This window comes from Haliotis asinina, chromosome 7, assembly GCF_037392515.1.
Source record: "Haliotis asinina isolate JCU_RB_2024 chromosome 7, JCU_Hal_asi_v2, whole genome shotgun sequence".
NCBI classification, from domain to species: domain Eukaryota; kingdom Metazoa; phylum Mollusca; class Gastropoda; order Lepetellida; family Haliotidae; genus Haliotis; species Haliotis asinina.
The window spans coordinates 36,548,301-36,575,529 of NC_090286.1; the positions used below are offsets into that span (position 1 = coordinate 36,548,301).

Below are 27,229 nucleotides of genomic sequence, written 5' to 3' on the forward strand. Positions count from 1 at the left end.
CTCAGGTCACACAGTCTGTTCAGAAACTTAGGATGTTTCGTGGAAGATCAGACGTCACTGTTGTATGTATGTGCATTACTTGTAAAAGAGAAGTTGATTTTGCAGACTACTTAAGACAGACAAGTCTGGATTCCTTAAAGAAACTAGAAAAGTATAATACTTTATGGCTACTAACTTCTTTATTTCTATAATGCGACGTTTCGGTATAGCTTCTTATACCTTTTCCAAGCAAGTGTAAAGCAGCATATTACAGGGATTAAGTAAGACATACATAGTGGAATGCATCAAAGGGATTAACAATAACAACAACTGGATGGGTATTAATACAGTAACATTTGGAAAAAGCCAATGTTGAGGAGGCGGAACAAGGTATACATAGCAAATAGAGTGGGTAATAATGCAGTAACAATTGGAAGGAAGCCAGAGGAGAGCTAGGTATACACAGCAGATGGGGTGGGCAGTAATACAATGGTGGAGGGAATGAAGGTTTGTGTCGACGGATTTGAACTGTTTCTGTCAGTTTTCTTTATGTAATGTTGTGGAGGATTTTTGATAATATTTTCACATTGTCTCATTCAATGTTGTGACCAGGGCAGTTGATTATGTGTTCTGAGATGGCTGATTTTCACTCTGATTTCTTGGTTGATGCCTGGTGTTTCTTTATTCTGAGGTTTATTGGGCGGGAAGTTTCACCAACATAGGCCTCACCACAGTCACAGCTGATCTTGTAGATAAAACTCCAACTAAACGTCACATCATAGAAATAATGAAGTTATTATCCATAAAGTATTATACATTTCTGTTATCTATCAATTTCTAAAATGCCAGTCAAACAGATCCTTATAGAAAATGTCAGTTATAAATCAGCCGTCTGCCATAACAATAACATTCCTCCAGCCATACAGTATTGTCATTGTTATTGCTGGCCATGAATGTCACGTCTGCTGACAAGGAAACATCTGTTGTCAATGACACAGATAAAATTGTTTATGTCAACCAATATTTTTTATGATGTATTCTGGGTAATTCACTTGTTTACACCTGGTGCAGGTAGTTTAAAAATATCACTGCATATCACTGTAATGGGTGTTTTCATGACTATTCTACCATGTTTGTCATTGAGATGCGTATCATAACACAATAAACTGTATCATTACTTGTAAGGACACACTTTGTGGATGAACAGCTTCTTTTTTCATGTGATGCAGCATTTCAATACAGATTCTTGTATCACTGTCAAGCAGATATGAAAGGGGTAGATAACAGGTTTATATATGTACAGTGTACAATTGACAAAAAGAATGAGAAGAATCAAGAGAATTGAGAAAAACTGTGATGTGATGAGAAGGGATTACAAGAATCATCGCATCACCTGAATAAAGTTGCTCATACTCAAAGTTTGTCTTCATCTGACTCAATTTGTAGAAATGCCACTCAATGAATGTGCCTTTATTGCCATATCTACTACCTTCTTTATCATGATACTGGATTGAAAACTGAGTAATATTGCATTACTGTAATGAGTACCTTTCCCTTGAAGGTCCAGGGTAGAATAGGCCTTCAGCAACTCTTGCCATGAATGGCGACCATGCTTGTTGTAAGAGGTGACTAACAGGATTGGGTAGGTCAGATTCACTGACTCATTTGACTCATGGCATCAGTTCCTGATTGTGCAGATCAATGCTCAGGCTGTTGGTCACTGGATTGTCAGGTCCAGACTCGATTATTTACAGACCACTACCATATACATGTGGCTGGAAAATTGCTGAGTGTGGCGTAAAACTAAACTCACTCACTGACTGACTCACTCACTCACCTTTCCCTTCATCATTTTCCTGCTTAGTTACGATCTCATTAAGTTGAGATCTTTTACTGATATATCTTCTCACGTGAATACTTTCAAGGCATTCTAAGCATTTATTAGGTGCCCACCATCTTGACTTCTTGTAAGTAAAATTGTCCAGACTCTGTTTTAACTTGGATGTGTCAATGAAAATGTGTGTTGTGGGTTTTCGGAGGGAGATAACTCTGCCTGATCAGCAACTTGGACTGATATGAGGTTAGTCTGTTATACAGACCCTGAAACAAATATGTCCAGGAAAGCCCATGCAAGTGTAGAAAATGTGCCAAGTCTATTTCCACTGAAAAAAAGAATCAGGGCTCCTTTTCATTACATTTTCTTTTTATTAACTATGAACTTTTTCTGTAAAATATGTTCATTTCAGAAACTAGTGATTAATCTAATATGAGGTGTCTGGAAAAAATGATTAGGTGTCCCCCACCCCTGCACTGTTCCTCATTAGGGTTCAAGTCTACCCTGTAGTTCCTCAACACCTTCCACGGATTGCTCAGTCTCCAGTGATGTTGACTTGCAATGTCTCTCTTCCAGCTTGTCATATTTGGCCAGCAAAGATCAAGCATTGTGCAGTATTTTGAGCGGAATCAAATTGCCCTGAAACACATTTTGCTGAAAGACTGGGACCCTAGCTACGAGACATTGCCATATCCTCCAGCAACTGGGCAGTATGCATTATATATGCGCAATAATCTTTTGGAGCACATCAACTATGCCATGGATCAGGTAAATGGAATTCTTCCTATACCTTTGAAATCTTTAACAGGAGTAAATATCTTTGTAATGTGTTCCAAAACACAAATTTGTTGCATGAAATGAATTTCTTCTTTGCATCAGTCCACATAAAATATCAGTCTGATGAATGCTTGGGATTTTATCATTTTTAATAATTGTATCTTTCGTATATGCCAATGTTTCTGTAGCAACAACGACAAAGTCTTGCTAGTGTTCATTTCTAGATCAGACTTATAAAAGCGTGCCAAACTTCTGCATTGGTAGATGTGGAGATAAACTGGTGCCTTTCGATAGTTTGTTATTTTTTCCCCCTGTCGCAACGCGGAGCAGGGTCTTTGTACCCAATTCTTGTTAATGTGATATCTCATGAACTATTGTACCTAAATATCATCAAATTTGGTGACAGCCTACATTGGGGGATTACACAGACGCCAGTCAGTTTTGGTGACCTTTACCTTATTTTCAAGGTCACTATGACACTTTGACCACTTTCCAGATTCTTAATAACACGATATTTGATGAATTATTACCCAACATCTGCAAAATTGGTGACAGCCTACATGGGGGGGATTATACAGACACCATTCAGTTTTGGTGACCTTGACCTTATTTTCAAGATTACCGTGACACTTTGAACAGTTTCCACACGCTTTCACATATCTCATTAACTATTTTATTTGATGTCTTCAAATTTGGTGACAGTCTACTTTGGTGAGTCTGCATTAGGGGATTGTGCAAACACAAGCCGATTGTTTGACCTTGATCTTCTTTTCAGTATGACCACAAGATTCATCTGTTTATTCATGACAATATTTACCATTGAGGACTTTTTCCTCTTGTTTCAATAATTTAATGCAACCAATAATTGTATCAGTTTTTGGCAAGATTAAATGTTATTTGCATGGCAGCATATCCATGCAATCAGTAATAATCAGTCTCTGGCCAATCATGATATCCCTATCAAATTGTGAGTGGTATATTTTAGTCTCAATACCTGTTTAGTCCCATTGTAACTGTACTATAATGTACTATGAAGAATTAAAGATTGCAGTAATTATATTTCTCTGTCACATGTTTGAAAGAAATCTTTCGGATTGGATAATGACAGAAAAATAGTGCTTTCGTCCATGACCATGGTGACAGCATTTGCATTCAGATTGATGATTCATGGATGTGGCCTGTTACTGTTACGTTACATTTATCTCTCTATTTAAATGATTTACATGGATAGTGGAAACATTCCTGTTTCTTTATCAATTTACACTCACAACACACAAAGTTTCTGTTCAAAGCCTGCTTCTAAATTATGTTGAGAATCCTGTGTTGTTAGTAGTCCATAAACATGTCGCCACTCCTGTGATGAAGGGAATATTCATTTCTTTCAGAAGCTTTTGGCACTTTTGCTCAAAGGTACATCTCAGATAGTTCTCGATAACTGATAGATATTTATTTAACAATTATTGATTCTAAGATCTATATCGGCAACCAACCTTACCATTTGCTTTATCATTGTTTATCTATTGGAAACAACTTGCAATGGAGAATTATGATCCTTTGTTTGTCAGCATCTTTATCAGTTTATCAGGGTATGAAGCTCCCCAAAAATTCGACCAGACCACAGGACTGGTTAGATGTTTTTAAGGAATTTTCATTCAGAAGGCGAGTTTTCCGGATATCTGAGGTTTGGATAAATGAGGCACAACTGTAATCACGTTATGTACCTCTGATTTTCCAACACAGTATGTATTTTTTTTAAATCTTGATAATGCTGTTGTGGTAGAAAGGAGATAAATGTACTACGCAGTTTTTAGATCTATAATTTTGTTATGTACCTCCAATACAGTATGTTTATCTCCTAATGAAGCCAACCCAATTTTGTATGATCTACCCAAAGATACTGTAACTTTAACCAAACATTCAACACAGGGTTTTACGCGATGCACAAACGTGCATCCAGTATGCACAAATGTAGAAACTGGAGACAGAATACCAGCGCATCAAGAGTGGTTATCTGTCCACATGACCATTGATTCGTTTCCACCATTTCAGTACTTCACAGGACCCTTATATTATCAGCAATAGACCCGTAAAATGTATTGATAGGGTCCCCATGACCTTCACCTTTGTAAGTAAGGTCAATCCTTAACACAAAAGATAGTTTCAGCATCATCCAAGATGTCTGCCAGTAAATGTGCCTGCACATGCTGAACATATGCATGGTGGAGACATGATGAAATTACACCTTGATTTAATGGCTTTTTAGATAGACTTGTGTAAAGCCTTTGTTGCTATTTAGCTAATAAATTAATTCTTCTTTGGAGAACCACTCTTCAATATTTGCTTTGGTGACCCAATGTAGAATGCAATCTCTCATGGCTGTCACACAGAGTCTCAGAATGTATGCATGATAGTTTCAACATGTTAACAAGCCTTTTTTATTTTTCAGTATTATAAAATTCCAGACATAGCAATTGGCTCATTTAACTTAGAAAAAGATCGTAATGGTAGCATTGCGCCGATGCGATTCTGCCGTACCACATACACAGAGGGGAAGATCTTCGATAACAACACCTTCATCATTGATCCAACCTTGAGATACTGTGAGTGTGTTGATGTGATGGATAAAATATGTACCAGTGTGTTTATGAGAATCATGGCATAGCCTAGCAGTTAAGGTATTCACTTGTCATGCCAAAGACCTGGATTCGATTCCCCACATGGGCACAGTGTCCATTTCTGGTGTCCCCTGCAGTGATGTTGCTGCAGTATTCCTGAAAGTGGTGTTAAACTCAAGTCACTCAATTTTTATGAGAATTTTAAGTCTTCTAAAAAATATTGAAGTGTGTTTGTATTAGGTTTATATTTTGCAGTCTTTGTTATGTACTTGGAATGTTTGTTGCAGCCTGCGTGGATCTTGTGTGTCCGAAGCACAGTAAAGACAATGTAACATCTTACACCTGTGATATTGAAAAGATGCTGAAGGCGATAAATGCTTCAATACACTTTGATAGGTACTGTATATCTTCTCGTGAGATGAACACAAACTGTGTATCATGTGATGATTATACTGTATGCATATATATATATGTTATGGCCTTTATCTACTTTGTTCCACAAGGTCAACATGCGCAGTGTATCTGATGTATTTTGTTCTACATCCATGGTGTCCCATTTCATGTTGCTCTTTATTTGCACAATATACCATACTATATGATTGTAACAAATAATGATCGCTATTAATCTCAGCACAAGGTGAAGTTTGTGTCTGTCTATGACACCTCTACGACTGAATGATCTTTGGTGTTACAGATTGGTATCAATTGAGCTCCACATGACAATACGATCATACCATCTGGACCTGCTCGCTGCTCATGCTGGTCCTGCCTGCTTCAGTTCTGATGTCACGGTACAGCTTTCAGTCTCTATTCAGTCTCACAAGAAAGATACCCAAATATCTAGAAAGTCCTTTGGCTGGTGTGGTAGCCTAGTGGTTAAATCATTTGCTTGTCATGTCAAAGACTTGTGTTCGATTCCCCACATGTGTACGATTTTCTAAGTCCATTTCTGGTGTTTCCCACTATAATACTACTTGAACATTGTCATACCATCAGGATATGTTTTTTGCTCAAATTATCAACCTCTGATTTGCCCAATAATTTATTTATTACTTTATTACGGTCCTACATCTTTCGAACTGTCTCATGAATCAAAGGCATCCTGATAGTAACACATGTCAAACACGTCTTAGGATATATATGAATCTTTGTGAGTATATCTTGAATATTACGGTATAAGACAGATGTAAACATCTGAGAACGTAATCATCATTATCATGACACACCTGTTAGCATGGTTATTGATGATGGGGAGTCAAGTGGTTGAAGTGTTCAGTTGTCACATCAAAGATCCAGGTCAGATTCCTCACATGGGTGCAATGTGTGATGCTCATTTTTGGTGTCCCATGCCATGATATTTGCTGGAATATTGCCAAGAGGTGTGTAAAAATAAACTCACAAACTCACAAAGTCGTTCACTCACTCTCTGATGATGACTGGATGTAATTCTAAATGCACTTTCACTCATTGTTGGATTCCAGGTCCAAGTTTGTATCTGTGATTATATATATCTGTGTGTTCTTTCTTATGTGTATATTTTAATGATGTATATTCTGCTATTTGACTGTGTCATATAATATGATTTTGCTGTGGAATAATCTTAGCTTATTTTATCTTTGCAGGTATTATATGACAACAACCAGCGAGACGGTCAGGTGTTAGTGAACCTCAATGCTGTCGTAACTGAGTTACAATGTCACGGCCAGGTCTTGTCAGAAGGTGAACATGTTTACATGTGATAATAAGCTGAGAACAGAAGAATTACCGCAAACAAGGATAAGCTGAGCACTGACCTGACAATGGACTCATCTCAGCATGTATGAATGCCACCTACTACTGGCACATACCATTGTGAACGAAGGGGCCTCAGGTTGTCCGTAATTAAGTATAGTTGCTACACTGACCAGTTATTGTGACCAAGGCTGTCTAGCTACTCGTGAAATAGATGTCATCGTCATGCCCTGCATGCACATTTGCCTACATCTGCTATCCCCTTCATAAACCAAATGGGTTTGCTCATTGCCATACACTGCCTACTTATCATAAACGAGCTCACTACACCAGTCCAACTAAGTCTGATTCTTGTTGACCAGTAGTGACCAAATAGTATATTTCCATCCATTAAGGCTTCATTCTTGATTAGGATCATATTATCTTTCTCAAATTCGATCATGATTTGAAGTATTTAGTTTAGTATTTAGTTCTGTTTTTACTGTCAAGTACTAAGTTTGATCCTTGAAAGCACTAGTTGCGACACTTTGGAGTAGGCATCCTTCATGATATTGATACTGAGGATGTGTGTTTGATTGTCACAACAAAGAGACACTCGTATATCCTACTCTGTTCACTGGATGTTCTGGCCCAGTCTCGATTTAGAGACCACTGCCAACTAGCTGGAATATTGGCATGTGAAGTGAAACTAAAATCACTCAGTGCTCTGTTTAATATGTTTCATAGTGTTGCCATATTTGCACTGAGTTTTGTATGTTTCAGAGTCGTTGTACCGGAAAGGACTGATCACCTACGATGTTTTCATCATCATCCTCTGTATTCTGTCTCTCTTCCTCTGTTTACGCTCAATATACAGAGCACAGATGCTCAAACGGGTGAGTCATGCAAAGGGTTACACAAACATCATAAGGGACTATTCATTATTTATGGCTAAGGGAGTGATAATAAATTTTTTCTTGTTAAACAGTTGGGAGGGTCAGCAGGTTTCTATACATGTACTAATGGGGAGGTCAGCAATTTGGTTCATGACATGGACCAGGGAGGGGAGGGGGAATTGTCATTCACATTGTACATGCATCTCCATAAAAATCATCATCACCCCCTAGACAATCAAGTGATCAACAACATGAGCATAGATCTGTGCAATGGGGATACGATGACATGTATCAACCAAGCCTGACCACCTGATCCTGTTAGTTGCCTGTTATGAGCATTGGTTCCTGAAGGCCAATATTCTAACCCAGTCTTTCATGGGTATTCTAAAAACAGAGTAACGTAACAAATAATTGCATGTCTTCAGATGCAGGATACTACGGTATATAGCTGGACAATAAGTCCAATTTTTCCAGTCTGAGTTTTAGTTTTATGCCATGATTTGCATTGATCCAGCTTTAAAATGGAAGGGACACCATAAATGGGCTTCATACATTGTACCCATGAGGCTAATCAAACCTGTGGTTTCAGCATGAAGAGAGAATGCTTAAAGCTACCCTAATGTTCATGAATTTTTCATATCACTTGTGTTGTGTCATTTTTGGATCATTCCTGTTTTTCACATTTTTTTCACCTGTTTTCCCTGTCATTTATTTACATATCCAAATGCAAGTGTTTTATGATGTTTATTCAATATTTTCTTGTGTGTTCTTTGTGTGTTAAACTTTTTCATGTTTTTTTTTCCTCAATCTGAATGTTTTCATTCCAGCAAACAGTCAAATTTTTCATGAGTCGATTCGGGAAGAAGCTCTCTCTGTCAGAACAGACAGATTTCTTAAATATGTGGTACATCCTGATAGTTGTCAACGACTGTCTGACTGTGGTCGGATCCTCCTTCAAAATACAGCTTGAAGATCAGGTATGTATTGAGTTACCTCCCTTACTACATATACTGAGCATGCTCTGTAATGCTGCAGCATGATCTCTGCTTTATATTGTAATGTTTCCTCTCCTTTGTCCTTGAAATAATTTGCAAGCAAATATATTCAGTTCAGCTTTAGAAAACAGAAATAATCATTATGGTCACATTGGTGTCAGTCATTGAACAATGTAAGTCATTCTCGCAATGTGTGTGCTTGGAGTAAATGTTAATGTACCGTTAGGCAGTGTCTGACGTTGGCTCCCAAATGTATCCAGAGTGTAGTTAAGTGAGGGAAGATAAATGAGATAAGATGCATTAAGGCTATATTATTTTTCCACTGGGACCAGTAAATATGTAGGTTTCACATTAATTTGAACTCGCTATGCACATGCAAAGGTGTGTGAAAATATTTCTGATTTGGTTGTATGCTCTACCGATAGTGTAAATACATTCTAAAGAAAACAAAAATGAAAACAAATACATACTTTTATGTCCAGTGCAAGTCATCTCAATTCGTTTATGAAACAAAGACTGGGATCAGTGAAATAAATAGCTGAATTTATGTCAACAACCTCTTCTAAAAGCATCTCACCAACACCATCCTTCCTGTGCATCCCCATCTCACAACAAAAAACCGGAAGTTGACCAATGGGTATTATTACACACCCTGCATATGCGCACAGCGGGTCAAAAATCAATGTGAAACCAAGAAATGGATAGCACTAGACGTAAGCTGCCACGCACTGAAACTGGGCCTGCTACCCCGTTACTGATGATATCCTGACAACACTGATTATTTAAACATTGCTCAGTCTGTTAATAACTAGGTGTACAGTCCTGGTTGAATTATTTATAAGCCACTGTGTTGGCCTCAGTGTTCACTGTAGCATGTTTTACATTCTCCCCTTACAGAAATTTTCCAGTTCCTCTGAGAATTACGACATTGGCAGCGTGACGCTTGGCATCGGCTGTCTCATGGCATGGATGGGGGTTCTACGCTACCTTGGCTTCTTTGAGAAATACAATGTGAGTCAGCACAACCACATGATTCTGTTTGTTGTCAACGCTATTGTATCTTACATGGTTTGATATGCTGATTCAGCAGAGCTTGTTTCACAGGAGAGGTGATGCTAAAAACAGACAAATCATCCATCCATATACTTCTGTATTCCCATGTATATGTATGTATATTAATCCTTAACTCTGTAGGTTATCTCAGGTTATGAAATGTTGATGAGAAATGTTCATGAGAAGTGTTGAAGATGCCCCACACAAGTGTGTTTTATAAAATCTTGTACATACTATTTTGACTTTTTTCCAGATTCTTATAATTACCCTTAAAAAGGCTTTCCCAAATGTGTTGAGGTTCCTTGTGTGTGCCTTGTCCATGTATTTTGGTTTCACGTTCTGTGGATGGCTTGTGCTGGGACCATATCACGTGAAGGTATGCCACAAACTTACTTCAGTTGTATGTATTCCATACAGTTGCTAGAGCTGCAACGGTTCATCCACCACAGTTCAGTTCAATTTTCAACATTGGACCCTTGACTCCCTGATCATTTTTTATTTGATTCTCCTTACAAGCAAAAACATGAAATTTCATTTTACTCTCAAATTCGGCTTTTTTTCAGTATGAAATCCATCATCAACTTGGCAGTGTCTACTAACAATAATTCTCTTTAGATAATTAGTCCGGCATCAGCCAATCACATTTTCCATTATTTCAGCACTCGAAACTGAGTCAAAATATCTTCTAGATGAGTGGAAATAATTTAAATAGGTATTCAAATATCAAATCAAGACAGTGATAATGGATATTGAAAATTGAAAGTAAGGTGTCAGATTCGATCTTTGATGTAGCAAATCGAATCGTTGCAGCCCTAATAGTTACTGTATTCACTGTTACAAGCACCCATGCATATATGTACGAAAGTGTGGCTGATCATCAGACAGTAGGAACTGGTACTATTAAGCAGGTATGTACTGGTGGGAGGTGAGAGGGTTATTAGAGTAGGGCAGTATGTCTGGGCATGGCTGAGGTAAAGATGGATAAGGGCTGGGCTTAGCATGTATTTGTGTGGGGTTCGGGTTTAGGTGACACAGGTATTGCAAAATGGCAGAATGTGTATATGGATGGGTTTTCATGAGGTGGAAAAGGGGTATTGAGCAGCGTACAGTATATATGCATTTTCAGGATATGGTTACAGTGGAAAGGTTTCTTGAGCACTCAGATTTCAGCAATATTGGCATGTTGTTGACTTACAGTCCATCTGGCTCAAATCAGAATATAGTCAAGAAAGTTCACAGAGTTGGTCTGATGTTTTGATTGTGATCAGCCTTTTATGGAGTATTGTACATTTATTAGTTTTTTAATTAGACTGCAGTTCATCTGTCCTCTTTGGAGCAAAATTGTAAATTTTGAAGGCTTTTAACTTCTTTAAGTGGCATTTTAGAAGTTGGTTTGATAAGGATGAGGACTTTTATGAAGGCTTTTGTGAAGAAAATAAGTCTTATCATAAAAAGACATTTTTAATGTGTTGTTTTGAAATCTGATGCTATTAACTTAAACTGCATTTACTTTATCAAACTGAATTCTGTCCAGTCTCATGGATATGTGTCAATGTCTTATTCTGATCGATTATTTTCTGTCTGTCAAGTTCCAACATCTCAGCACTGCATCGGAGTGTCTGTTCTCCCTTGTGAATGGTGACGACATGTTTGTGACATTCTCTGCGACAGAGACAGATAGCAACCTCATCTGGTACTTCAGTCGCACATACCTCTACGTCTTCATCAGCCTCTTCATCTACATTGTCCTCAGTCTCTTCATCGCAGTCATCATGGACACATACGAGACCATCAAGGTGAGAATATTATGAAGATTGTTTGTACACCACTACTGGATGTCGTGAAATACTTATAGAAAAGGATCTAGGATCACTTAGGCAAGTATTGTCAAGACTCAAATAGTTTTTACAGTTCAATATTTAAGGAGTTATTTCCCTTTGGCAACGACCCTTGGCATTTCAACAAGGTAATGTCATGAGTTATTCTACAACATCCTGTCTCTTCAGAAAACAATCAGGGTTGGAATCAGTTATTAGCCAATGTTATGACACCAAGTGAAACTTCAGTGTCATTGTCAGCCACACTTGGGAACTCATTGGGTATATCCAAACTAATATTAATGAATTTAGTTTGAAGATATTCAGTTAGTATTAGACTATGGTACTTTCAATTTGAGAGGCATGAGTAAAACTGACCTAAGTTTATACTTTGGACAGTAGCTGGACAGAAAATTGCATTTATCTCCAAATTTAGCAGCAATCCAGTTTTCATAGCATTTGAGGTTGATATGGAAGGAATGTCCAAGATGGAGCAGGTGCTGCATGTTCACCAGTTTGGTGAAATCCATGACCATGAGCGTGGTGAAACCTAGAAGCATAATTAGGTCGAACCAGGAATCAAACCTATGTTCCCAATCCACAAAACGTTGTAAGGTTATGACCTGTCGTAACTCCATAGTTTATCGTCATGTTATGAATGTCATAGCGCTACAAACGTTTTTGTGGATCAAGACTCATGATCATATTTTTCAGGTGTGTGGAATGAATCACTTCTTGTTGTAGATATGAGGGAGTATAAACACATCTTCACTTTTAACAAACAAACAAATGTGTCAGTGACTGTTGTGAAAACATTCTCATATACTTTTGATTACACCTGTTAAGTCAGTTAATGTTTGACATGATGTACTTAATCCAAATTTAACAGCACATGCTACCCAAATTCAAAATCTGTCATAGAAAACGTCAAGCATGTTTGTACTTATTTCTTTCCACTTTCAGCATTGTTACGAGCACGGGTTTCCTAAGACGGACTTGATGAACTTTATAGACGAGTGTACAGAGCCGCCCAGTTCTTCAGTGTATCATCAGGACCACCAGCCATGCTGTCTCTTCTCGTGCCTGCCCTGCTGCAACAGGTCAGTGCCATCATCCAACTACAGCTAGCCCCAAAAAACATTTTGTAGTTCCGATTACCTGACCAGGCCTTGAATACTTATGCCAACCCTATTTCTTTAAGTGGTTTGAATAAAATAAGCTTACAGATACCTCTGTTTTTTGCCAACACCAATGGACATCGCTCACTGTGATGGAGAATGTTGAAAGGATTCCCGCTTGCTTGATTAAGTAACCAGTTACACACTGATAAACATGTTATGAGTTTGTACTTTACTTCTGAAAAGATGTAAATAAAATCCTTCCTACTTGCCTACACACTAATACCAATAATGTCTTTTCAGTACATACCATAGCATGAACATACCTGTACACCCTCTACCTGTGTAGATCCCTGTAAGAATTGGTCTTCAGGAAGCCATGCTTGTCGAAAAAGGGATCAGGTGGTCAGGCTCGCTGACTTGTTTGACACATGTCAGTGTTCATGCTTTTGATCACTGGATTATTGCCATACAGCTGGAATATTGCTGAGTTTGGTGTAAAACTAATCTCTTCATATCCTAATTACAGAGACCTATAAAGATCGGGATTAGAGTTAATTTTTAGTACCCCATGCTTGTAGTTTGAAACTCGCTGACTTGGTCAACATGTCATTGGTTCCCATTTTGTAGATCAATGCTTATGTTCTTGATCTCTGATATTGTCTTGTCCTGACTCGACTATTTACAGACCACTGTCATATGACTGGAATACTGCTGAGTGCAACATTATGAAACAAACAAACAAACAAACAAACAAACCTCCTTCATGCCCTACATTTTGACATACTTCTCTAGCTCCTCATAGTTCATGGCTGTATAATGTTTGAATCAAAAACTGAATAACAAAACAGCAGAAATACAAAAGACATTTTACTGATTTATGGATGTCAGTTTCCATGACAACAGAATGGCAGCAGCTGACCATGCTGATGTAGACATTGTTATATCAACATTAAAATGTAGAAAACTGGATTTGCCATGACAATAACTTTCAGACACTTATACAATAAATGCTAGAATCACAATACCAGTAGCACAATACTTCATATATATTTTACAGCATGATTCATTGCCAGTATACAGCCCTATCTGCTAGGGATTGTCACATGGCATAAGAGGGCTTTATCTGCCGTTCACTTTAACTTATCTGATCTGTCCATATTGTAGATTTTCAAAGATTTTAGAATGCAGTTTGAATGCTCACTGACCAGCTGATGATCATTAACGCTTCTTGAAGCTATATAAAAGGAATGAATTATACTATTATTTGATACGATTATCATAACAGCTCATATTATTACTGAAATCCCTCTTGTATATACCCATGAAGAATTAGCTAAGGGTTGGTCTTTAGCATCCAGTGCTTGTCGTAAGAAGCAAATAACAGGATCAGATAGTTCAGCCCATTGACTTGATTGAGAAATGTCGTTGTATCCAAGTTTCATAATTGATGCTCATCATGCTGATCACTTGATTGTCTGGTCCAGACTTAATTATTTCAAGACCACAACCATAGAGCTGTAATATTGCTGAATGGAGCATTAAACAAATAGATCATACGTTTGCGTTTTTTTTCGTTGTCTGTGGCATGTCTGTCTTATGTCTTTGCACAGAAAAGACCCCGACGTTCCATCAGAGAGGACCCCTCTACTCAGCCAGTCTATCTGAGACTCCGAGGGTGCTGGGAGAGCACAACAATCTCACAGTGTGGACTGATGGACTCACAGTGCAACTACAGCCTGTGCTGTGGCGTTGGACACACACTATCACTACCATATAGCAAGACTTTCAGTGTTGATGTCACAGATGGAGATGACCTCACAGATGGAATGACAGTCACATATTTTAGAGGTCGTATCATCCTGTTTCATCATCATCCTCAATACAGAGATACGTCAGCAGCACACAGATGCTCTTGTTCACAGTGTCTGAACTTCAGCAGTACAGGGCTGAAAATGTTCACATTGTCTGAACTTCAGCAGTACAGGGATGCAAATGTTCACATTGTCTGAACTTCAGCAACACAGAGCTGCTCTTGTTCACATTGTCTGAACTTCAGCAGTACAGGGATGCAAATGTTCACATTGTCTGAACTTCAGCAATACAGAGCTGCTCTTGCTCACAGTGTCTGAACTTCACCAGTTCAGAGTTGCAAATGTTGAGTTCAGCAATACAAAGCTATTCATGTTTTCATTGTCAAAACTCATGTGATAGTCATCTTATATTATTACTGCACTCATACTTGTATATGTTGCATACTCTTTGATACTTGTGTTGTTTAAGGAATGATATTCATATATTTATGAAGCATGAAAACAGTGGGGTTTTTTTCACCTTTGTGATGTAATTATTATCCACAGGATATTAGTATCCAGGACAATGTTTTATTATTGTCACATATATTGTCACCACTCCTAGAACATGGTAATGACACTGTCATGTCAGGTGTTAATGTAACATGCGGTAATGGCATTTGCTTGGATGCCTGTAAACCAAGAACCCCTCCAAGTGGTCAGATGTTGTTTTTATGTCTTTAATAAATATAATGCAGTGCCATCAAAGTCAGATTCTAGTCCCCCCCATGTCTACACGAAGATCTGAGGACAGACCACAACAGATCATACTGGAACAATGGCTAACATTTTTTGACCAGCTGACAAAATGACTGAACTGAACATCAACCAATCAGAAATCTGCCTTCATGAGCTCTGTGGTTCTGGTTTCAAACTGCCACTTCCATTCCACAAATAATGGTAAGTCTTCCGTTTCAAAAGTTTCCCCAATGAGGAGAGAGACTGATGGTTTTGATGGACTCAGTAGTAGAGCCCATAAGAGGTTGTTCAGAATGCTCCATGTTAATCTTTTCAAATGCTGCTTAGTTATGAAATAATGGATAGATTTACTTGTACCAGTATCACTAAACACATTTTCTATGCATGATCAGAACTGAAAGCAGCTAAAAGAGTGGTAACGGTGTAAGTAAGGTGCTCCAAAATTAACATCCAGCACTCTGGTACATGGCCGTCTGTTGGGTCTGTTTCAAGGTCATTCTGTAATGTCCCCAGATCTGTGTTCATTTGTAGCAATAATATAATATGATTTTAATGTGGAGTTTGTATACTCAGTGAAAGAGAGTGTGGGTGAAAGAGAGCTTTTCTATCAGCATTCTTTCATTGTATACTGGTAGCACACTGTCTGAAATCATGACCATTAACCACTTGTGGTTGTGTAAAAGTGGTCCTGGACACTTAGGTAGGGTTGGTTGCAGGGTAAGATACCCGGGTAGGATCGTTTGGGTATCCTGATAGGGTCTGCTAATCAGGGGTTTTAATAGCTGGGTGGAGTCTTGTGATATGGGTTGGGTACCCAGGTAGAACTGGGTTATATGGACATATGGGTACAGTGGGTTGAGAAACAGTGTAGATTTGGGTAATAGGGGTTGGGTTACGAGGATACCTGGGTAGAGTCTTGTAAGTCTGGGTTGGGTACCCGGTAAGGGTATACTAATATGGCCCTAGGTACCAGAGGAATCTGGTAAGAGCCGATTAGGTAACGATAGATATGGGTTGGGTTACCAGGGTACTAGGTTACTAGGTCTTGTAATTCTTGAATGGAACTTGATTCTACGTGAAACCTAAATCATATATAAGTGTTGTGAACTGATACATATTCACAATGCAGTGTGTGAGTTGTGTTTATGGTTGACAATCATAGAATTTGGCGCCAGTTTTTCTCCTGGAAACAGTTGAATGTTGTTCCATCTGTACATATGTGTCTGGTAATCAGTTTTTGGACAAATATCAAATAATCTTCAACTGTCTACATGTACATCAGTGGTTATTTTGGTAACGTTAACCAAAAGACAAATGACAGTGTATTTCTTTCCTATGTTGTTATTTTACAGTGAATCAACTGTCTTATGCTACTCTCCTGTTGTTCTTGTAGAGCCAAGTTCTGACAAACTGCTTCTGTTATTTCATAACCTGAGATGGTCAACGTTTTTTAGTTCCATGTTCCCCAAAGGTTTTCCATCGTGTGATAAGTATGATATGAAAATAGTGTGGGAATCATACAAAGCTTCTGCTTTTAGTAGGTACACTTATATAATGGTTGTCACCTTGCAGTATCTTGTGATCCAACCATGCTGTTACAGCTTAAGCGTGTTTAAATCTGTTACTGTTGTTTGTTAGTTAAAACCAATGTATAAATATCATATAATGCCATGACTGCTAAGGTTTGCAGCGGTCTTGTCTGGATAATGGTACAGGTCCTCGTGTCTATGCAAGGCTTAGATGACCCCTACTCAAAATGCTTTTTTGCATGCCATGATTTATTGCTTTATTTATTTTATTTTTTTTAGCTGTTTTATTTTTTTTTTGTAAACACAAAATATTTTAACATGAAAATTTATAAACAGTGAATAAACCTTTCATTCAATCATTCTAACCCCACTCACCTCCAAGTTGTTACCATAGTACATCAAGTTTGAAGACAAATCTACTGGAATCTTACAATAACGACTGATAATAGCATAACAAATCATACTTCTCTGTTGCTGTAATGGATTTCCCAAATCATGTGATCCATTAATGCTCATAAAGACACGAGAGTCTGTGTGTAATGGTTAGTGTTGATTTTGAGTTGGGGTTGAAAGTTTTGATCATGTGGATACAAAACTGTAATGCTAACAGTACGCTAGTTTATTCCCCACGTGGTCAACATATGGAGAGTTGCATACTAATCTCGTACATCACACATGTGTCGTATGGCATTGACCCGTGTCGTAATGATTTGTCCTGAGATTCTAATGATTTGATTGGATAACCAATGACCTCTCAGTTATGTCACGTTGTAACTGAACTTCGTTTCCATTCATAACAAACACATCAATTCATTCATTCTACAACTTGTATGTATTGATTGTTTGTCAAACTATTGCCACCGAAAAACATAAAGCATTGTTTCCACCAGTGATATTGACTGAGTGAAGCAACTGCAAACCAAGAAAATGGGTGCTACTGAGTAGTTTACTGTAGGAGGCTGTACGGGCGATGACAACTGACATGCATCGTGACGACAGTTACCAAAGGTACAAATATAGTGACGTCATTACAGTGTGACCTCATGCCAAAAGTGTACAACAGTAGAACATTCTTCCACAACATCTTTCTGAAACCACTTTTATTTTGTAACAATAAAAATAACATAAATACACTATTTTGCCATTTTAATGCATGTAAAACATGCATAATAAATCAAACGCTCACTCTGATTACATATGAATTATACGAAACTCGTGACTTTCCTTTAGTATCTGACCAAGCGATCACAGATATCATAGGAAGGACAATCGCTTCGTATAATTTGTATACAATGAGACCTCATGTAGTATTCTCTATATATTACACTGATATCAGTCATGATATTAGTATTGGTTATTCACTGTGTTGGTTTTTTCCCGTATGAGCTGATACTGTTGTATAATGAATAAGTTTGTTTGCTACAGACTGTTGTTGAAATGAATTAGATCCCCAAAGTCTTTTCACAGCAAAGTCTTCCACATTTCCAAACATGTAGTAATGCGTTGTATGGTTTGTCAAAATGGATACTTTGTAATTAACACACGAGGTTGATCAGTATTATCTGAACACATTCTGTTTTCTCCACATTGCTGCAGGTCACTGAACGAGTTTGCAAGAAATTACTTATGTATTTTTCAGAAGTTTGGTTGTAATTAAGTTTTTTAAGTTTAAAAACATTTAAAACATGCAGCATGACTTGATTAAAGCACTCATATTCACAATCTGAAAGGGACAGTGCGTTCTGCAATTTGAAACAAAGGTTCCATAGTATTTAAAAACATTTACATTACGTGCATCACATTTAAGAAGGTTACAGTATTCAACAGATTTGGAATATGAAAAAGACAAGCTATTAGTGACAATAATAATAGAACAATGTAGACAGAAAGGCTGTCCCCTTATTAGAAGTGAAGGGCAGTTCAAATTCTGTGTTGTAAAACATAGGTGTATGGGTTCTTTTTGATAGGACTTACTCACAATGATGTATACCATGTGATCAGACAAGTTCAGTTTGACTTATTGTGATATTCATACGGTGGGTGTCTAATGTGCATAAACAATGCATAATGATGACTTTTAGCACCAACAATATTGGCCATATTGGCCAGGGTTGATTCTTGCTATCTGTGTGTAGCTTTCGGAAGAGGTGTTCTGTGTGTCTGTGTCTATCTGTATCTAGGTAAACCTGTGAAGATCTTGGTTAGAATTGATCTTCAGCAGTCCAAGCTTGTCAGGACTAAGAGGATTAGATGGTCAGGCTCACTCATGCATATGGATGCAGTGATACTTCTGCACATGGATGCCATGGTACTTGTATATATGTAGGGATGGTGTGGTAGGTTAGTGGTTAAAGCATTCCCTCATCACGCCAAAGACCTGGGTTTGATTCTCCACATCAGTACTATGTGTGAAGTCCATTTCGGATGTTCCCAGCCATCATATTGCTGGAATATTGCTAAAAGCTGCATAAAACCCAACTCACTCACTCACCCAATCACTCACCATCTGTGTTGATATCCTGGTACTTCTATATATGGATGTCCTGGTACTTCTATATATGGATGTCCTGGTACTTCTGTATATGTTTTGGTACTTCTGTATGTGGATGTCCTGGTACTTCTATATATGGATGTACTGGTACTTCTATTTATGGAAGTCCTGGTACTTCTATATATGGATGTACTGGTACTTCTATTTATGGATGTCCTGGTACTTCTATATATGGATGTCCTGGTACTTCTATATATGGATGTACTGGTACTTCTATTTATGGATGTCCTGGTACTTCTATTTATGGATGTCCTGGTACTTCTATATATGGATGTCCTGGTACTTCTATATATGGATATACTGGTACTTCTATATATGGATGTACTGGTACTTCTATTTATGGATGTACTGGTACTTCTATATATGGATGTACTGGTACTTCTATATATGGATGTACTGGTACTTCTATATATGTTTTGGTACTTCTATATGTGGATGTCCTGGTACTTCTATATGTGGATGTACTGGTACTTCTATATGTGGTTGTACCGGTACCTCTACATTTGGATGTCCTGGTACTTCTATATATGGATGTTCTGGTGCTTCTGTATTGACATCTTGATACTTCTATAACAGATGCCCTCATATGTTCATGAATAACTTAATGATAAGTAATATGTTGATCTCCTCAGACTTTCCTGTGTACTTGTATCTCATTCACATGTTCACATCATGTCTTTCATCATTCGTATCATCTCATGTTGCATAACTGTATATAAGATATATGTGTACTAGTATATACTGTATGTATGGTTGTATACTGTATCATGTAAATATGTAATAAAGAGTTTTCACTGCAGGTGCTTGTCCAGTTGTTTTATAGTGAGACCATCTGAATCAGTTTTACACCTGCAGCAAATTGCATAATCTGACTTAACCCATTGGTTCAGTTGTGTGAGTTGCATAAATTCACGCTATAGGCTTCTGTTACATGGAGACCCATGAAGGTCCCGGGTAGAACAGTCCTTCTGCAACCCATGGTTGCCATAAACAGCGACTATGCTTGTAAGAGACGTCTATCAGTTAGTCAGGCTCACTGACTTGCTTGTCATCTGTTTACAATTGCATAGATCAATGTTCATGCAGTTGATCACTAGATTGTCTGGTCCAGACTCGATTATTTACAGACCGCCACCATATAGTTTGAACATTGCTGAGTGCATTGTAAAACTAAACTCACTCACTCACTGTTACATGGATGTGCCCTGATCAGAAATTGTTGGATCACAAATTCTCCTGGATAAGGAGTCAGTGACTTTAGTTTTACCCTGTTTTTAGCAAAGTTCCAGCAGTATCATGGCTGGGGACACCAGAAATGGTCTTTACACATTATACTCATGTGGGGATTCGAACCTGGGTCTTTGGCATGACAAGCAAACACTTTAACCACTAGGCTACCCCACCGTCCCTAATGGTGTAGGACCTTTGTTTTCTATGGCTGAAATGTCGCAGGTGTCACCTTGCATGTAAACCCACTCCTTGGACCTCTTGTGCCATGTCAGTGTTCCCAAACATCAGGAGGCTTTGGGCAGTGTCACGTCAGGTTGGCAAGAAAAGCATAGCTGTCTAGTTCACCCGTGAAATCGTTTGACAGACAGCAGAGTACTTGCAAAACCTACATCCTATTTCGAGAAATCGGTTTGGAGACTAAAACATCCAAGAACATCACATGGACGTATAGCAAGACCTTCACACATTATACCTATGTGGGGAATAGAACCCGGACCTTCAGCGTGACAGGCGAACGCTTCAACTTCTGGTCTACCCCACTCCCCCGCCATGGTTTGAGAGAACATTTTTATGTCCAGGTTACAGACTTTAGTCCCCATCACATATGTAATCATGTTTCATTTGTGGATATTTCAGTAATAACACAATAACGGGCACTATATACGGTGTCAGCGACAAGTTGATGCCAGAACCACCACCTTCATTAACAAGAGACACATGTACAATCGAAAGGTTTATTGCAAAACGTTCGTCAAGACATCTCCCTCAGACGAAAGATACATGGGAAATATTGCCGGCAGTGAAGGAAACTGATTACTAGAACTGTCACCGAAACACAAAAGGCAGGCATGGCATCAAGCAGCAGTAGTGTCGGTGATAGGGCTTGTCGCTATATCAAAGACGGTATATTTGCAGACTCTTTTGTAGCATATGCAACTATACACTGTACTGGCATTAATCCATGCTTTAGTATAATTGCCGTTTTTCTTTTTTTTCAACTGGAGATATGGTTCTTATGTAATTTAATGTCATTCAGATCGATATTAAGAGAAACTGAACAATAAACATTCCTGTAACCGCAGTCTTCAAAGCTGCTTCTATTTCCCGAACTGGACAGCCCTGTTGAGGCAGACGTTGTTCTGGGGCGTTACTGGGTCAAGGTCAAGATCGACTTCACAACTGAACAGGTTTGGGTTGTAGTACTTGAAGTTGAAGATGCTGCAGCTGACAGTCTTGACCATGCCCTCTCTACACGTGTAGAACTGGGTGCAGTTGTCCCAGTCGGGGTAGATGTAGAACACGAGGTTATCAGGACAGTCGAACTTCTGGTTACACCTGCCAGGGGAGCCTGTCAACATAAGGTGGTCGTGCAGACACGGCGGGACAATGCTTATTTCGCTGATTTCTTGGCCTTATTTACCATTGCCCCTACCTATGTTGTTATCATTGGGAAATAGTCAACCCCATCGCGCCAGCTTGTAATATCTCTACTGTACCAGTTTGTCTTCAGTGAATTAGTGTGTATTACGCCGCCTTTAGAAATATTCCGTCACGGCGGAGATACCATGAATGAGCTTCAATATTGTACCCACATATGGAAGGGAACCCGGGTCCTCAGAGTGACGACGTTTAACCATTCGGCGACCCCAATAAGAGAAAACTTGGAAATATCTGTGAATTGAATGTCTTTCGACCAGAACAATGATGTACGTGCCAGGTGATAGGTCACGAAATTCATTGTACCGACAAAGGTGTTCCTCCCTCCCTCACTGAAATCTGAAATCACTCACTGACTCTGAATTCACGTACGGGCCCTGACTGTCTCTTCCGTCTGCCTCTCCTTGAAACACTTGACGATCCACCTGATACACAGAAAAGCGTGATCAAAACAAACATGGTGGCTAGAGCATACGACATGGTCGGTGGGTGGTTTGGTTGTCTCATATCCAGTTTAAAATTGTCTGTTGCACACGTCGTAGTAGAAACTATTATTCATGTTACTAGACTTGTTCACGTGACAAAGTATTAATCCCCATTCACGTGTAAACGCGTCTACTCAGTACGTGAGAAGCAAATTTACATGTGGTAGGTATACATATGTAAATGTAAATTTACACATGCGCACATTTAGATAATAATATTGTGCATGCGCATGTTGTTTCAGGTTGTTTACATATGTTATTTACTTACTACATCACAAACTGCATATGTAAGTATACAATACGTTACAGACTCTGGTTTTAGAAAGTGTCAGTAAATCTTTGACTCAGGCAGAATTCCAAAGGATAGGTAGATATGAAACAGTACTCATGGTTAAAAATCGTCTTCAAGAAAGATACAGGGTTACTGTTTATGATCTACATCCATTCAGCCACATGTATGCTCTTGACTACATTCGTCCAAAACGTAGAAGTGTCAAATAGGACAACCGCATTTCAGTGGATATATTTCATGCAAATATTTTACTGATTTCCATGACTTAGAATCTGACATTTCAGGAAGACCAAATACGATCTTTATCCTACTTTTGTCGTAAGGAAAACGTGTTTGAAGCTTGTGAAACCATCACTGGGATAATGTCTAAAGACTGCGCGTGTTCAGCGTAGTGCCGATTTTAGCAATATTTTAGATATATCACAGTAGGGGACACGAGAAATGAGCTTCACACATTTGTGGTTTTGGTTGTGGGGAATCGAACCCGGATCTTCGGCGAGGCGAGCGGACGCTTTAACTACTAGGCTATCCCACCGACCACCATTTCTATTTATAACAAAACGTTAATTTCAAACCGTAGTCGCGAGGGGTTGGTAGGGAGAGCATTGTCACTTTAGGTCGTTGATATTTGTATCATCTGTCATACATGCTCGTTTTGTTGTCTTATTGCTTTCTTTCCTCTAACTGATGTGTAGATGTTTGGATCTTCACAAGTGAATATCTATTGATATAGTTACATTCGGCCCTTGGTTCACAAGTGTTGTTGGGGCCCAGGTACATATCCTCCGGACAGTAGCCGCGGATGACCATGTTGTTGTCGCACCGGACGTAGGTTTTGCTGCAGGTGTCTCTGCTGGGAAAGATCCGATTGCCCTCACACAGAGATCGGGGTCGAATCTGCTGGCTCCCCACACACACCAGGCACCACACAGCTAAAATAGGATATACCCATTGTATTAGGCTAAATAAAAACAGTGAAATGTTTCTCGTCGTGTCGCTTTTTTGTGCGCGAAACAACTTTTTATTGCCATTTTAAAAAAAACCCATTATTTTGACTTTGCCGCGTCCCGATCATCCATTTGTCCACTATAAGAACAATTGTGACTGAATCTACAACTCATTCACATGTGCTAAACTTTCCAAGCTGTATTTCTGAGAGAAGAAAAATTTGGAGATGTTCTCATTCCTCGTCACATTTTACTATGAAAACTTTTTTAAAGTCCTACCGCCCTCATCACTTTTGAAAAAAATGTGCTCGCGAAACATTTACTTTTTTATGCAGCCTTAGGCGTCATTAATAAGTGGTGAAATGATATATAGCACACGTAAAGAAAACTTTCTCAGAAGTAATATAACTCAGAATGTTAACATAATGTTTAATGTGTTGACAAAAGTGACATACAGGCAAAAAGTTCAAACAGGACCAGAACATATCAGCTATATAGGCCAACAACCCCCAAAATGAAAATGACAAACAAACAGGTACCTGAACAGTGAACGACAGTGAAAAAGACCAATGCATGTGTTTTGTCCTCCACTTTCCATGGACGTTAAACAACGTAATGACATTTTAACAGCCGGGTTTGTTTTTCCATATTGTTAAGAAAGTTTGTAAAACATTCAGTTGTATATATTTCAAACAAAAGGGAAGACTTTACAACTTTTAAGAACAAGAGTTACTAATGGCTTGACCGTTCATTAATGACGCCGAGTATATTTGACTGCCTGTGCAGAACCGCGTCCACTGATCACGACTCAAATACAGCTACCGCACGGTTGTAGCTTCCAGGTCAGGGTTTCTGGGCTCGTAAGTATCGCCAAAGTGGTAAAGGTCGGAGACGTGCGTTACTGACGCTGACAAAACTGGAACACTGTTCTAAATAGCTTGAAACCAAACTCGCTCATTTCCTCCCCCCCTCCCTCACTCACTCACCCCTGTACAGTGAAATAACTTTAAACCCTTATAACAGTGCTCCAGCTTTACACGGGCGTGCCATTAGCAGCTGGATATGGAAAGGAACACAAAATTGAAGAGTGAGTGATAGATTTGAGCCTGCAGACATAGAATCCTCAAAGGGCGCAGCCGTTGCGTATCGCTATGTCTGGACGCATTAAGCATTGCTGAGCATGGAGTGAGTATGGCTTTACGCCACCTTAGCAACATTCCAGCAAGATCACGCCGGGGGACACCAGAAATGGACTCACACCTTATACCCATGTGGGAATCGAACCCTGGTCTTAGGAGTGACAAATCAACCCTTTAACTACTAGGCACTCTGGATCGGGTGGTCAGGCACGCTGACTTCGTTGACACATGTCATCGTTTCCAAATTGCGCAGATCGATGCTCATGCTGTTTATCACTATATTGTCTGGTTCAGAATCAATTGTTTACCGGCCGCCACCATATAGCTGGAATATTGCTGAGTGCTGCGTAAATCTAAACTAACTCCACTTACTCCATTGCACCATCGTGCGTGTAAATCTATACAGATCCTTGTGCATGATCAACACGCCATCTTTGTTTTGGTAGATAAAGTCTGGTGTTTATTCAATTGTACAAAAGACGAAAAGGTTAGGGGATTGTTTTGTTTAGAGGTGAAACTACAGCTACCTACAGAGAGGGACTTCATATATACCATTCAAGAAATGTAGGGGATATTCCATTTTGCAAGCATACCACTAGCCAATGTCAATGCATATGAGAAAAACTGATATTAATCTATATCAATACAGATGAAACATTTCCAAAGAAATGGAATAACATATCACCTTTTTCCTAAACAACTCTTCATCACCTGTCCTTGGCATCATCACTTGCATTTTGTCAGTCTTGTACATCCAGTATCTCCTACTTTTTTTATACCTGTATATTACGCCCACCTGTGCCATCTGGACAAATAGTGTGCTATTGGCAATATCAGTAAAATTTACAGCATAGCTGAAATTGGCTTGATGCATCATTCTTCGTGAACTTTTTTACAGCTAACATCTTTAAATCTTATACTGTATGTAACACATTCAACTGAAAACAAAACATTGCCAAACAAATCCTACAATATTCCCAGGATGAGGAACTTGGCATAGCTATCACCCGAGCCGCGCTGTGAGGAATATTCACGTTCTGCACGCACGAGGGAAGAAACTACGGGCGGTATAGACTCATGATCACACACTGTCCCACTAAATATCCTCGTGGCATTGTGAATCCTCCCTCAAACCGAGGTAATTAAATTGTAGCCTGTGTTGACTCAAACACACCGGTCACTCCCAGCGCGAGATGTGCTGGCGAGATCAAAGCGCGACGATTTTTTTCCTTCCGAATCTACCTTAAAGCGCTACCTGCTCGGAATGTTGGCAGCAGGTAAGACTCACCTGTGGATGTGTCATACCTGTCATTCAAACTTGGAAGAACAATTGCATTCTGATAACGAATCCGAGACATCTGTAGCCAATTATACTGGAACCCGATACAACTTCCGATTTTGTTCGGAAAATATATTTTCAGATATCTTACTCCTGACCTTTTCAAGGTTCTAAAATGTAATGTAGTGCCTGGTTAGAGAGATTAAATTAATTATTAAGAAAATGTGACAATTATCACGATTATTCACCTGTTTTTTTTATTGTTTGATTCAAGTCGTGATTGTTGAATACATCTAACAGGTTTAAAAACATGTATATTTTTTAAAGAACATTACAATTTCGAGCTACCTTACCCAGTATGTAAATTCAAGCCTCATATCTATCCCAAATCTTTTTCTGGTGTAGATTACAAAGTATAATTATGTTCACACCGCTGTCAAAGCGTTTGACTAAATTAACCTCAGAAACTAGCAAACAGAAGTCTCTCATCGAACTTATAGAAATGACATGTTTAAGAAAACAGAATAAAAAAATACAGATAAGTGTGCTCTGGCAAATATTGGACGTTGTGTCTAATCCTCACTAACTGTTTAACATTTGAAATAAAAGTTAAAACATACCGACAGCTAACAGGAGTGCGTTCATGATGACTTGTTCGCGTCAATCGGCTTCAGGAGCGCTGAAGGCGAGTATGCACGCCGGCTCTATACAGGGGCAGATAACTCTGTATTTAACTGTGTACAGATGAAGGGTGATCGTAGTGCAATGAAAATGTCTGTCTGTCTTGTTAACCTTAGGGTTGTTCGGTATAGAGGACATCAGCATCAGCAGAAGGTCCCAGCATCCACAGAAACGTGTCTGTTTTGTGGGTAAGAGGAAGCCTAGTGTTTGATCGCCAAGTAAATGAAACCATCCCATTCTTTGATACTGGTGATGTAGATTTCACTGTTTGTTTTTTACACCCGTAATTGCTGCTTGTTGACAGAGGATTTCT

General features: G+C 38.8%; 2 protein-coding genes across 3 annotated transcripts in view; one reads left to right on the top strand and one right to left on the bottom strand.

Moving 5' to 3' along the window:
- LOC137291291 (mucolipin-3-like) overlaps nucleotides 1-20,224 on the top strand; it is a 32,007-nt gene extending 11,783 nt beyond the window's left edge. For both annotated transcript variants that reach the window (XM_067822592.1, XM_067822593.1), the window contains exons 3-14: nucleotides 2,390-2,581; nucleotides 5,037-5,190; nucleotides 5,493-5,601; nucleotides 5,900-5,996; nucleotides 6,828-6,924; nucleotides 7,699-7,811; nucleotides 8,639-8,788; nucleotides 9,704-9,817; nucleotides 10,113-10,235; nucleotides 11,449-11,655; nucleotides 12,640-12,776; nucleotides 14,408-20,224. In XM_067822592.1, the coding sequence (XP_067678693.1) occupies nucleotides 2,390-2,581; nucleotides 5,037-5,190; nucleotides 5,493-5,601; nucleotides 5,900-5,996; nucleotides 6,828-6,924; nucleotides 7,699-7,811; nucleotides 8,639-8,788; nucleotides 9,704-9,817; nucleotides 10,113-10,235; nucleotides 11,449-11,655; nucleotides 12,640-12,776; nucleotides 14,408-14,462 (1,548 nt within the window). In that variant the 3' untranslated portion in view covers nucleotides 14,463-20,224. The remainder of the gene's footprint in view (nucleotides 1-2,389; nucleotides 2,582-5,036; nucleotides 5,191-5,492; nucleotides 5,602-5,899; nucleotides 5,997-6,827; nucleotides 6,925-7,698; nucleotides 7,812-8,638; nucleotides 8,789-9,703; nucleotides 9,818-10,112; nucleotides 10,236-11,448; nucleotides 11,656-12,639; nucleotides 12,777-14,407) is intronic.
- A 1,152-nt stretch (nucleotides 20,225-21,376) lies between these two features.
- On the bottom strand, nucleotides 21,377-26,928 carry LOC137291699 (uncharacterized). Its single transcript, XM_067823137.1, has 4 exons — nucleotides 26,856-26,928; nucleotides 23,608-23,802; nucleotides 22,447-22,518; nucleotides 21,377-22,004 (listed from the first exon to the last, which is right to left on the bottom strand). Exons 1-4 carry the CDS (start codon nucleotides 26,878-26,880, stop codon nucleotides 21,754-21,756), a joined length of 543 nt encoding a protein of 180 aa, XP_067679238.1. The 5' UTR covers nucleotides 26,881-26,928; the 3' UTR covers nucleotides 21,377-21,753.
- Nucleotides 26,929-27,229: the final 301 nt, after the last annotated feature.

What these genes read in the sequence shown, in the direction of transcription:
- LOC137291699 (XM_067823137.1), bottom strand. Translation starts at nt 26,880, where the DNA reads ATGAACGCACTCCTGTTAGCTGTCG. An exon ending in CGCACTCCTGTTAGCTGTCG is followed by an intron (nt 23,803 to 26,855) that starts GTATGTTTTAAC and finishes ATCCTATTTTAG; the next exon opens with CTGTGTGGTGCCTGGTGTGT. An exon ending in CGTACGTGAATTCAGAGTCA is followed by an intron (nt 22,005 to 22,446) that starts GTGAGTGATTTC and finishes TTATGTTGACAG; the next exon opens with GCTCCCCTGGCAGGTGTAAC.